Source organism: Quercus lobata, chromosome 10 (genome assembly GCF_001633185.2).
Source record: "Quercus lobata isolate SW786 chromosome 10, ValleyOak3.0 Primary Assembly, whole genome shotgun sequence".
NCBI classification, from domain to species: Eukaryota; Viridiplantae; Streptophyta; class Magnoliopsida; order Fagales; family Fagaceae; genus Quercus; species Quercus lobata.
Genome location: NC_044913.1, coordinates 44,684,984 through 44,697,789, shown reverse-complemented (window position 1 = coordinate 44,697,789; position 12,806 = coordinate 44,684,984). Strand labels below are relative to the sequence as shown.

General features: G+C 37.0%; 2 protein-coding genes and 1 pseudogene across 2 annotated transcripts; 1 reads left to right on the top strand and 2 right to left on the bottom strand.

The window, feature by feature from the left end:
* Positions 1–3,302: 3,302 nt before the first annotated feature.
* Positions 3,303–6,185, bottom strand: LOC115964817. The gene is made up of 5 exons (XM_031084063.1): positions 5,872–6,185; positions 5,708–5,742; positions 5,508–5,574; positions 3,391–5,216; positions 3,303–3,307 (listed from the first exon to the last, which is right to left on the bottom strand). Exons 4-5 carry the CDS (start codon positions 5,195–5,197, stop codon positions 3,303–3,305), a joined length of 1,812 nt encoding a protein of 603 aa, XP_030939923.1. The 5' UTR covers positions 5,198–5,216; positions 5,508–5,574; positions 5,708–5,742; positions 5,872–6,185.
* A 3,161-nt stretch (positions 6,186–9,346) lies between these two features.
* Positions 9,347–10,158, bottom strand: LOC115964816 (annotated as a pseudogene).
* Positions 10,159–11,348: 1,190 nt separating this feature from the next.
* Positions 11,349–12,362, top strand: LOC115964815. Its single transcript, XM_031084062.1, has 2 exons — positions 11,349–11,586; positions 11,686–12,362. Exons 1-2 carry the CDS (start codon positions 11,349–11,351, stop codon positions 12,360–12,362), a joined length of 915 nt encoding a protein of 304 aa, XP_030939922.1.
* The last annotated feature ends 444 nt before the right edge of the window (positions 12,363–12,806 follow it).

The following is a 12,806-nucleotide window of genomic DNA, read 5'->3' as shown; positions in this document are numbered from 1 at the left end:
AGCGCCTTTTCTCTCGTCGTTCTCCAATCCTAGCCATCTTCCAGCCTTTATCTTGCCATGCATCCTCTAGTCTCTCACTTTTCTTGGGCTTCTCTTCTCGGGCCAATAGTGCGTCTTCCGTGTTCATGTACTTGGTGGCCCTGTAAAGCACATCCAACATGGTTTTTAGGTCGTTTTGTATAATGAAAATAGGAACTTACCCTTCCGTAACCCATTGGTAAATGCAACAACTAGTATCTTATCATCAGCCTCATCAATCGAGAGGGCCTCCTTGTTAAAATGTGTTATGTAGGATCTCAGTGTTTCTTCCTCTCACTGCTTGATGTTCATTAGGCATACAATGGACTTCTTATACTTGTGCCCCCTATAAAATGTAAAGCAAACTGCGTGCTCAGTTCCTTAAAGGTACTGATAGAGTTGGGCGTTAGCTTGTTGAACCATACCCTCGCAGGACCATTCAATGTAGTTGGGAAAACCCGGCACATGATTTTGTCTGCCACGCCTTGCAAGTGCATCAGGGTTTTGAAGGATTCTAGATGATCCAAGGGATCCTTTGACCCATCTAGGTTTCTACCTGTGGCATGTGGAACTTCAGTGGGAGGGGGAATGAAGTGATGGGTGCAGTAAAAGGCGAGTCCATCTGATGGACTAGCTCGTCAAAGTCACTTAATACTCGTCCTCTAAGGGCGTTCATCATTAAGTCCATCCTATCTTTCATCATTTGCATCTCTGTGAACATCTGCCTTCCGGCCCCTCCTAGTTCCTCCTCTCAACGCTGGTACCTTCCTGGTCTTCCTCTTAGGTGTTAAGTGCTACGTTCTTTTGGCATAGCTGCTCTTCTAGGTCATGATTTTACTTAGTGAGGCATTCTATAGCTGCAGCGAGAGTTTGAACCTATCTCTTAAGGGCGGTGGTGCGCAGTTCATCCCCTTGATGGTTATTGGTGGTTGCCATCAAACGAGTAAGTACCATGCAACATTTTGTCCGAGAAGCAGTAGTACTGCTTACTTCCAATCGACCATTCCCATAGACGGCGCCAACTGATGAAGTCGAAAATCAGTAAGCTGCACAGTCCTCATTTACTCTAGACAAAATCTGCACAACATATAAAAAGAAGAAGACCTTACAAAGAGTACCAGTGTGGTACTGACCAAATACCCTTCGAAAGTTAAGTTAGAGAATTCTTCACAACTCTAGGGTACCAGAACTTGGGTAAATTATGCGTACCTTGTTTTTGAAGGCTTAGGGTATTATAGTAGTATAGAACTGACTCCTGTTTCTTGGACAGAAAGAACTTTCCTTCTGGAAAAGATCATCTTTAATGTACGTATTTTGCAGGATTCTTCCCATATAGAGACTCCGTTATCAGGGGCTATCGTAGGGCGCAAGATATTTCCATTTAAGATTCCTTGGAGTTTACTTAAACCATATGGGTGCCACATGGCCTCGATATCAATCAGCCTAGGGCCCATGTACCTAGAACCCGTCCATATAGGAGGACCATCTGTCATGTGATGTCTTCGTCCAATACCTCAGTTTGTCATCTTATTTTGATAACTCGTTCATTTAGTACCATCAGGTTCATTTGAACTGGTCCATCAACCTTAAATTTTACCCTCTTTAGACCCAAAAATAAAAATACTTACATAGCATAGAAGGTCCTCAATATTCTCTCCATTTCGGAAGGAACTATTCTTTCGTCCACTTATTATCATGGTTTTAAAAACCGGTACGGTGAAAGAACCGGAAAATGAGCTAATTACCGGTTTTATGGTCGGACCGGGGTCCGACCGATGGTCGAACCGGTGACGTCATAAATAATTTAATTAATATTTATTTAAATTATATAAATAATTAATAATTTTTTAATATACTAAAAACATAATTAGGCTCATGACTAGCATATTACAAAGAGTTCACTGCCACACATTTATTGATTTACAACATTTATCAACAAGTCATTGAAAGCCCATCAAAAAATCCTCCTCTAATTAGGCAATTAGAGGGAAAAACAGTTAACAATTTGTACAAAATGGTGACTTGGATTATCATTCATATTCTATTCTATTCAATAGATACACATTCATATTCTATTCAACAAACTCAACAATTTATACAAAATGGTAACTTGGCTTATCATTCTCCCTGCTTTGCTTCAAATCCACCCAAGTTACCATCCAACCCCGACCACAAAAAATGTAGGACATCCAAACAAACTCAACTCATCTATAGTTTTGTCTTCTAATAAAAAAATACACATACCACAACAGTAAGTTCATTAGTCATTACATTTACATCCAAATGACAAATGAAAAATAACAAATAAGTTCATTACATCCAAATAGCAAATAAGTTATAAAGTTTCAAAAAAACTACTAAGTTTTAACTTTTAAGACCCAAGCTTCATTTGTTATGAAGAAAATTAAAATCAATATCATCATGTGAACCAAATGCTCCACCACTAGCATCATCATCATCATCCTCATCTTCATCTTCTTCAACTTCAACATGAATAGGATGATTTTTATCTCTAAATCCGGGAGGAGCATCATCTTCATCACCAAATGATTCCAAATTAATGTCATCATCATCATCCTCAATCACTTCATTGTCCATATCTATACAAATTCCAAAACCAAAGAACAATATCATTTCTCATAAATAATAAATGGTCTAATTAAAATATGCATCTAAGCAAAGAATTGTTATAAACTAACCTCTTTGTACATGGCTAGAAGACCCTTCTTCAATTGGATAGGCTCCCTCTTCATATAATGCATTTTCTATCTCCTCATGATCAAGAAATGGAGGTTCCTCATCTTCCACTACCCAAAATTCAGTTTTATCGATACTTTCATAGTCAATAGGATCAAAATTGAACTTCTTTCTTTTGACTCTATATCATGAGATGAACATAATTAATAATTTGTTTAGTAACCAAATCACTTATATTTAACAATCACAAAGAACCCACTTGACCAAATCAATGAATCATTCATATTTCCCCACAAAAACATTGAAACAAAGAAACTATATAATATATACCTTTCTTTCAATCGGTAGTTATAATGAACAAATACAAGATCATTAAGTCGTTGATGCTCCAATCTATTTCTTCTTTTGGTATGTATTTGTTCAAAAGCACTCCAATTCCGCTCACATCCCGAAGAGGCAGCTGTTTGGCTAAGGATCCGAATTGCAAACTTTTGTAAGGTTGGAGCACAAGATCCAAACAACTTCCACCACTCATCTAAGTTCCATATAAAACACAAAACAATAATACAATGAATCAATAAACACAACTATACTTATCCCAAAAATATAAAAAGGAACTATGATCTTTAAAACATATTTTTATTTTATTAGTAGTTAAAGTAAACATTATCTTACCCGGCTGAGATGTCTTGGCTGATTCTTGAGCAAGTTGAGTTCCAAAAGTTTGTTCACTCTCTCGAAATAGCCTTAATTCCTCCACCAACTTCAACCGACCAACTGAAACTTTTGATTCAATAACATCTGTCACAGCAGATTGTGTCTCTAGCCTCTTATTAAGAGTGGATGTGTCATATTGGAATGCAGGATTCAACCAATAAGCAGCAGCATGAATATCTCTATAGAATTGATTATCCCAACGATCCTTGATAATATTAACATAAGGCTCCCATAGTCTCTTTTTGTCCTTGAAAATTTTTTTAATTCCATCAATTACTCTATACATGCCATCATATACATAACCCATAGCTGGTTTTTCATCAGAATCAACAATGCGTAATAAACGAATCAATGGTGACATAATATGCACAATTACATGACAATCATTCCAAAATTGATTATCAAGAATGATTTTCACCACTGCCTTTGCTTTCTTATCTTTTGCATATTTTGATTCAACATAAAATTTGCTAGTCACCAATGCTTGTAAGTCATGCTTATGTTCCTTAAGACTCCCTAAGGCAATGAAAGTAGTAGCAAACCTAGTTGGCCCTGGACGCACAATTTCCGTCCAATTTTTTCTAGTCCTCAACCAAGCTTGCAAAGCCACATGGTTATAGATGAACACAGTGATCTTGGATGCACGCTTTGCAAGTTTAGCTACATGATCCATCTTCCCAATTTCTTTAAAAATTAGGTTTAGGCAATGTGCTACACAAGGTGACCAACTAATATTCCTATATTTTCCACACAAAATTCTTCCAGCAGCTACATAATTTGCAGCATTGTCAGTGACCAAATGTACTATATTTGCAGGACCAACCCAATTAACAATTTCATCAAACAAGTTGCTTAAATTAATAGCATCCTTAACCAAGTCAGAAGCATCAATAGAACATATAAAAATAATACCTTTAGGACAATAGACAAGAAAATTAATCAATGTTCTATGCCTAGTATCAGTCCACCCATCAGCCATTATTGTACAACCAGTATCAGCCCAATATGAACGATGAGAATCAACAATCAATTGAACTTCTCTTTTTGCTTCTCTCAACAAAGGCACTCGAAGGGCATGATAATTTGGGCCTCTATATCCAGGACCATAAGAAGCTACAGCATTGAACATAGGCTGATAATAACTAGAATTCACAGCATTAATTGGAATGCAAGCATCATACATCCATCTAGCTACAGCCATATCAACCCTCCGCTTCTTTTCTTTGCCAGCAAGCACACTTTTAATAGAAGGTTGAGCTCCCGGTGTTGTCCTAGGAGCGAAGTAATTACCAATGTCACCAACCTTTCTCTTGCCAAGATTGGATCTTTGTGGAAAATTACTAGGACTACTTCTATTTCCTCTACCTAACCCCCTACCTCTAGGAGTAATTTCTTGGACATCTTCAAATTCTGGTGAATCCTCTAATGGCGAATAATTAGATGCTTCTTGATCCTTTTTTGTTTGTTCTTTAGATTTTGAAATTTCCTTCAAATTCTCAACCATTTGGAACCTAACATCATAAGGCACACCCATACATGCAGCCACATCACCTTTAATTCCAGCTAGATGTCTTTTCATCCGATTAATGCCCCCTCCTTTATAAGTTTTCCCACAATGTATACATCTATAACTACTTCTTCCGTCTTTCAACTCTTCAGTTACATGATCCCATGCAGGATCACATTTTGCCCTCACAGATGAAGAATTAGCATTAGACCCAGTTGTAGAAGCACGTTCATTAGATGGCACAGAGGCAGATTCCATTTCACTCAACAATTTCAGACTGTAAACAATATTTCACAAACAATAATATGCTATAAATCAAATCCACAACATAAAATCCACAAGACAACATACTCAGTAAAATACAAATACACTGTAAACAATATTTCACAAACAATAATTCTCTGTAAATCAAATCCACATCATTGATCATTCACAAAATCCACAACACACTCTGTAAAATACTCCGTAATTTATATTTCACAAATAATAACGTATAAAAATCAAATCCACAACATACTCTGTAAAATCTCTGTAAACTAATAATTGACAGATAAAAGTAACCACTTACCAGTGAAGTCACAGAACGGAGAACCTAAGATGAAGCCGAGAACATGAATGGAGAATCTGAGATGAAGCTGAGAGAAATGAAAAAAAAAAAAAAAAAAAAAAAAAAAAAAAAAAAAAAAAAAAAAAAAAAGAAAATTATCAAAATCAAAATCAAAATCAAGTAATCAAAAAATCAAGTAATAATTGAAAGATCGCACTTACCCAGTGAAGTCCAGTGAAGTGAAGGAATGGAGAACCTGAGATGACCGAGAGAAATGAAAAAAAAAAAAAAAAAAAACAGAACCGAGAAAAGAAAATTATCAAAATCAAGAAATCAAAATCAATTAATCAAGTAATAAAATCAAAAGAAAAGAATGTTAGCTTACCTGATGAAGCCGAGAAGCAGAGAGCAGAGCACTTTAGAGGGCGAGACCGAGAACCCGTAAGGATGAGAAGGAAAAAACCCAAAAAGAAAAAAAAAAACCCAATACTTCAAACCCGTGAGCTTGAGTGAGGCGGAGAGGAAGAAAAATGTTTGAGGCGGAGAGGGCGAGGCAGAGAGGAAGAGACAGAGTGTGAGGCGGAGAGGGCGAGGCAGAGAAGGCGAGGCAGAGTGTGAGGCGGAGAGGGCGAGGTACAGAGGCAGTGAGGCGGAGAGGGCGAGCGGCGACTGGCGAGGCAGTGAGACGGAGAGAGTGAGGCGGAGAGGGCGAGGTCTGAGCGGCGAGGCAGAGAGGCTGTGAGTGGTGAGGAAGAGAGGCTGTGAGCTTGGGTGAGGCGGAGATGTTGAGATTTGAGAGTCTGAGTCTGAAAAATGAAAATGACAAACGCAAAATGAGAGTGAGGCAGTGAGCTTTAGGGTTAGGAATTAGGATTCCAGCCTAAAACGACGTAGCTTTGTTGTTTTAGGCTAAAACAACAAAACTACGTCGTTTTAAGCTGGAAAAAGACAAAAAAAATAAGTAACCGGTCAGGAACCGGTTTAACCGCGCCGGTTCCCGGTTTTCCGGTTGAACCGGCCGGTTTTTACTGTTTCGCGGTTTTTTCATTATTTTCGGTTTTTTAATATAACCGAACCGGATTGATGGCCGGTTCCCGGTTGAACCGGTCGGACCGGCTGGTCCGGTCCGATTTTTAAAACTATGCTTATTATCTCTAACACTAGCACACCAAAACTAAAAACATCAGAGTTTACTGAGAATTGCCCATGCATTGCATACTCCAAAGACATAAATCCACTGCACATTCACAATTATTTTCAACAATATTTATTAGCACTTTCATATTGTTTCGTTTGGTACAATGTAATCATCAAGTATACCTATGTAAGATAGATACTAGATTGTCAAAAAAAAAAAAAAAAAAGTACAATACTTACTAGGTCCCCACAATTCTACTTGTATTGCCTACGCTTTGATCAAGTTCAAACAATCTTGCCATGCCAAAATCTGAAATCTTTGGATTCATTTCAGAATCTAATAGGATATTGCTTGCTTTGAGATCTCAATGAATAATACGAAGTCGAGAATCTTCATGAAGGTAGAGAAGACCTCAAGCAATGCCTCCAATTATTTTGTAGTGTCTTGCCCAATCCAGCTGTGCACGCTTGATTGGATCTACACAAAGTCAATTAAATATATTATATTGGACTAAAATTTGAAGGAAATCTATCCACAAAAGACATGTGATCAAAATAAATTACAATGAATATAATTTGAAATAAAGGTAGAAATTAAATCATACCAAAAATAAAGTGGTCAAGACTTCCATTGGGCACAAACTCGTAAATTAAAAGCCTTTCAATTCCTTCCAAGCAAATTCCTAAGAGTCTAACTAAATTTCAGTGTTGAAGCTTAGCCACTAACAAAACATCATTCTTAAATTCAAGATCTCCTTGTCCTAAATTTTTTAAAAGCCTTTTCACAACAATAACTTGTCCATCAGAGAGTTTACCCTGAAAATGTATTAGAATAAAACATATTTAACCCTTTGGACTTAAGATGTACATCCTGACTACAAACTTTTACAATTTGGGGTTGGGATGGGAGGGGGAGGGAAACTGCTTGAATCAATAGTCATCTGTTGCTACTTTAGTAGTGCCAAAGCCTAACTGCAAAGATTCCACCCTTCTAATCTCATCCACAGATTCGCCTGAACAAGACATTAGTGCATTATTTAAAAAGCAATACAATTTATAATATGTGCATGCAACAGCAATGACCTTTCAAAAACTAATCATTTATTAAAATCTTCTAGATAGGAAAGTCATGTTTGTTAGTATATAACAAATTTTTGTTTGTTTTAATGCAAGTCAATTTATTGACGGACCACACTGACTATTGTTAATTTGTAGTAGCTAAGTACCATTTTATGAAAAACAAAATAGTAAAAAATAATCCCCAAATTATGTCGTGGGGGGAAATAGTATAAAAGCACATTGACTAGTGGTGGTGGTAGGGCTGACCCTAGGCCTAGGCCTAGGCCACCGCCTAGGGCCCCCTACTAAAGGAAGGCCCCAAATTTTGGGGGGAAAATTGATATATTATTTTAAAAAAATGGAGATGTAGAAAAAAAATAAATAAATAAAGTAATGCTATAGTTACAAACTATTTTACAACATTTTTATAATTTGTTGTTATAGCCAACTTCTTACTGGTTCTCATCTAGGCCCACCGATAACATCGTTTTTTTTTATTTATCTATAATCATTTACCACATCATCAGTTTGTAAAAGTTTTTGTAAAAGAATTTGTATCTCTAGCATTTTTCCCTTACAAATATATGTTTCACTGATCACAAGAAATAATTCAGATAAGAAAATGTTAGAAATATTATTAATTTTAGTTGAAAGCTTTGCAAATTGATGTGACAATTAATATGATATGTGGACATCAATAACCTATTAAATGCATTTTTGAATTATTTTTTATGATCAGTGATACATCTTTGTAAATCTCATGTTATAAAATTTATAATATCCCTAACATCATTCATTCAAATGCTTGTTTATTATCATCTTGAGGTGTCATTAATCGCATTTATTTCTATATCATTTGAAATTTTTTTAGTAAAATTTGTTATAGCTTTAGCATTCCCCCCCCCCCCCAAAAAAAAACATATTACAAAATGAAAGGAATAGATTTTTGTTATGAAAAAAAAAATTATGATATTAAATACTAATTAAATATTATTTAAGTGATAACAAAAAGACCCTATTTAATTATATCGTCTTAGGCCTCCAAATTTGTTGGGCCGCCCCTGGTTGGTGGAGACAGTGATGGTGATGATGCATTATCAGCTTTGGCATCATTAGGGGTGTCCATGGAAATCGACAACCCGCCCAACCCGTCTGACCCGCCACCACTTGATCTGACAACTTTAGCAGTCAGACGCGGGTTCTGACCTCACTAACCCAACCCCAGCGGGTCGATTGTCAGTTTTTAATTTCAAAACCCGTGAAACTCAAACCCAAACCGAAGTCCATTCAAAATCCGGCCATTTTTCCAGATTTCGACCATTTTTTCAGATTCTGGCCACTTTTTCACTTATCCGTCGATTTTTGTCACACTAAACACCGAATCTGGCCGAACCAGTGATTTCTCATCATGATTTGCCAGAAATCTCACCAGATCCGATGGGATCTCACCTGATCTGGGATGGATCTGGCAAGATCTCGCCGCATTTCGAAGCATTCTGGTGATAATCGGGTTCACCCGAAATCGACCACCACCCGCCAGCAACCCGAACCGACGAACCTGTTACTATTACAGGTCGGTTGCAGGTTGAAAAACCACCCACCCAATCTTGTATGGGTGGTTGCAGGTTGGGCAAAAACCCGACCCGCCCGACCCATGGACAGCCCTAGGCATCATAGAAGAGGTAGACCTCGAACCTAAAATAACAGCTGGCTGTAATAACTCTCCCTCCTTGCTTGCCTCCACAACATTGCAAAATATTTCCCAAAGCCCCAGCCAAACAATCATTGCAATCTTGATCGAACAAATCAGGTGTGCATTGCACAAGTGAATATAGTGTTTGATTGTTTGGTGCTATTGCATTTCCCACCGCAAACTTACGAAGAGAACCACCTGCTGCGGCTTGAACTCTTTTGCTGTCCAACAAGGTCCTCAGGTCCTAATTGAACTAAACCAAATTAGCTGATACATTATTTGTGTTCTATATATAGAAAGGACTATCTTCCATGATGTTAAATATATCGCAGAATGAGTAGCGTAACATGCAATAGTCATACCATCCTATTGCTTCCTTCTGATTGGAACAAAGCAGAGGGAGAAGATTTGTAGCGTTATTGAGGCAACTACGACAAATATCTAGCTTGGCATCTCCTCTACAAAGTCCAAGTGAATATACTTTGTCAGGGCTTTTGCCATAAGAAAAATTGTAGAACACATAGTCAATTTTTGTGTTGGAGGAAAGGGAGGAAAGGACTTGATTGAGGTTTGTATTGTAGGTACTGTTGCTTGTGTAGTTACCCTTGTCTAAGTAGAAATAGTATAGGAAGTTCAGCTGAGCAATGGCTTGAGAAATCAGTATGCAAATGGAAAAGAGGAAGACAAGTCTTGAAGAAACCATTGCCATGTGTTTAAGGTAAGACTTGGGTTAAGAAACTTATCATTTAGGCTTTTAGAGAGAGGGGTGATCTAGTGTGCTGAGTAAAGACTTTGAAGAACAGGAAGTCCCATGATTTTTTTGAAACACTCAACCATTTGTCCAATTTTTCTATGTAAATATGAGTGCAAGACTGTAAGGGCATAAGAAGATATAAAAGATTTTATTTTTCATCATTAGTGTTTGATTGGGGATAGAAAAGTAGAAGGATGATTAAAATCAACTTACCTTGTTTAGTTGAGAAGAAAAATAAGAAGATAAAAAAAGTTGATTTGTAAGAATTTACACTTCTACTCTGTGTAAAAGAGAAAGAAGAAAATTAAGTGAGGAGAGAGAGAATGGACATAAATTCCGTGTTGTGTTCATTCGCTATCGACAAACAAATCTTTGGTCTTCAATTTTAGGTTAGTATTTTCATTCTAATTAAGTTGTTCAAAATTTTAATTCTTTTAATTATTTTTTTCAAAAATATTATATCATCTCTCTCTCTCTCTCTCTCTCTCTCTCTCTCTCTCTCTCTCTCTCTCTCTCATTGAGATACACTCATGTTGGCTAATGCACTCAGGTTGATATCCAAGAAACATTATGGAGGTAGAATGGATAAATGGAGTTAGCAATTATCCTCCAATAGCTTGTTCTTTTTTCTTCTATTTTTTGTTTCTTTGTTTGAATAATCCACTTATTTTGTTGAAACTTAAAATTTTTTATTGAAAATACTATAGATAAAAGTAAAAGTTAGCTGAAATAATACAATGAGATCCATAAATAGTACCAAAAAATATAATAAAACCTAGAAATAATAACAAAAATAAACTGAATAACGAAATATGTTAACTTTTTAATTTGGAATCAAACTCGCGGTCAACTTTTTCCGAAGATGCCAAAGGACCATCAACCATTAGGAAGGTACGTTGGTGCCTCTAGCTCTTGGGCCTAAGCTCTCTGACTATGTCTAATCAATATGTCAATACCCAATTTCCAAGTGACCCTCACCCACTTACTTAGCCCTGCCAATTTTGTTTTTGATTTTTGATTTTTTTTTTTTTTTTTTTTTTTTTTGCCTAAGATTAGGTCACTTCTTGGAAATAGGGCTCGGCAGTCAGCACCAAGTGTGGATAGCTTGAACCCACTCCATCCTTTAACATGTGAAATTCAATTTGTTAAGTAGGTTTTATTTGGTGGATAAAAATATTACGGGAAAGGTCATGACTTCCTCGTTACCAAATTATGATATATGGCAATAAAACTTGATATGAGCAAGACCTACGATAAGGTGGAGTGGCACTATTTGGAATCAATTATGGTGAAGATGGGTTTCTTGGAGCATTGGATTAAATTGCTCATGCTTTGTGTGACAACAGTATCCTACTTGATCCTGGTAAATGGAGAACCTAAAGGCATGATCACACCATCTAGAGGCATCCTTCAAGGAGACCCCCTCTCACCCTTCCTATTCCTACTATGCACAGAAGGTCTTCATGGGCTCATAAGCCAAGCTGCAAATTAGGGAAAAATTAAAGGTTATTCACTTTGCAAATATAGTCCAAGATTAACTCACCTTTTATTTGCAGACGATAGCCTTTTGTTTTGTAGGGCTATTGTTCAAGAGTGCCAAAAAGTCCTAGATATTTTGGAGGTTTATGGAAAATGCTCAGGCCAACTAATTAACCGCAGTAAGACAACAATCTTCTTCAGCAAAGCAACTTGTGAAAACACCAGAAATCATATAAAGACAACCTTGGGAGTACCAAAAATTATACTATATGAGAAGTATCTGGGTCTACCTTCCCTTGTGGAGAGATATAAAAAGGCTGACTTCAATTACATCAAGGAGAGAGTGTTGAAGAAAATGCAAGGTTGGAATGAAAAGCTCTTGTCACAAGCAGGGAGAGAGGTTTTGATAAAGGCAGTGGTCCAAGCAATTCCCACATATACTATGAGTTGTTTCAAACTCCCACTAGGCCATTGTTTGAAAATTGAAAGTCTTACTAGAAGATTTTGGTGGGGCCAAAATGGAGATCGAAGGAAAATTCATTGGGTCAAGTGGTCCACACTTTGCCAATCTAAGAATGAGGGTGGGATGGGCTTCAAAGACCTTGCAAATTTTAATGATGCACTCTTGGCAAAGCAAGCTTGGAGATTGCTACATAATAAAAACTCTCTATTCTATAGGGTTCTTAAACCAAGGTTTTTTCCGGACTGCTCTGTTTTGGAAGCCACAGATTCTACTTCGGGATCACATGCTTAGTGAAGTATTTTAAAAGGAAGGGATGTTCTTCTCCAAGGTGCTAGATGGAGGGTTGGGAGTGGAGAATCTATTAGTATATGGAATGATGCCTAGCTGCCTTCCATTGATCATCCAAAAATACTCTCACAGGTCGTACCAGGGTTCGAAGATGCTAAGGTTTCAGACCTCATAAACCCGATTCAAAGAAGGTGGGAGTCTGATCTAATCCGCGGGTTTTTTCTACTAGAAGAAGCGGAGCTAATTTATCTAGCACCTTTGAGACACCTTTATCTTCATTATTATTGTCAGTAATATTAAGAACAAACTTGTTGAAGTACAGCCTAGCTATCACCGCAACACATTCATTTTACAAACTGGCTACAATTGAAAATAGAGGATATTAAGTTCCCAATTCTAGACGAAAAATTATCACATAACAAAAGATAGAACAGAATTAGTTCTTTG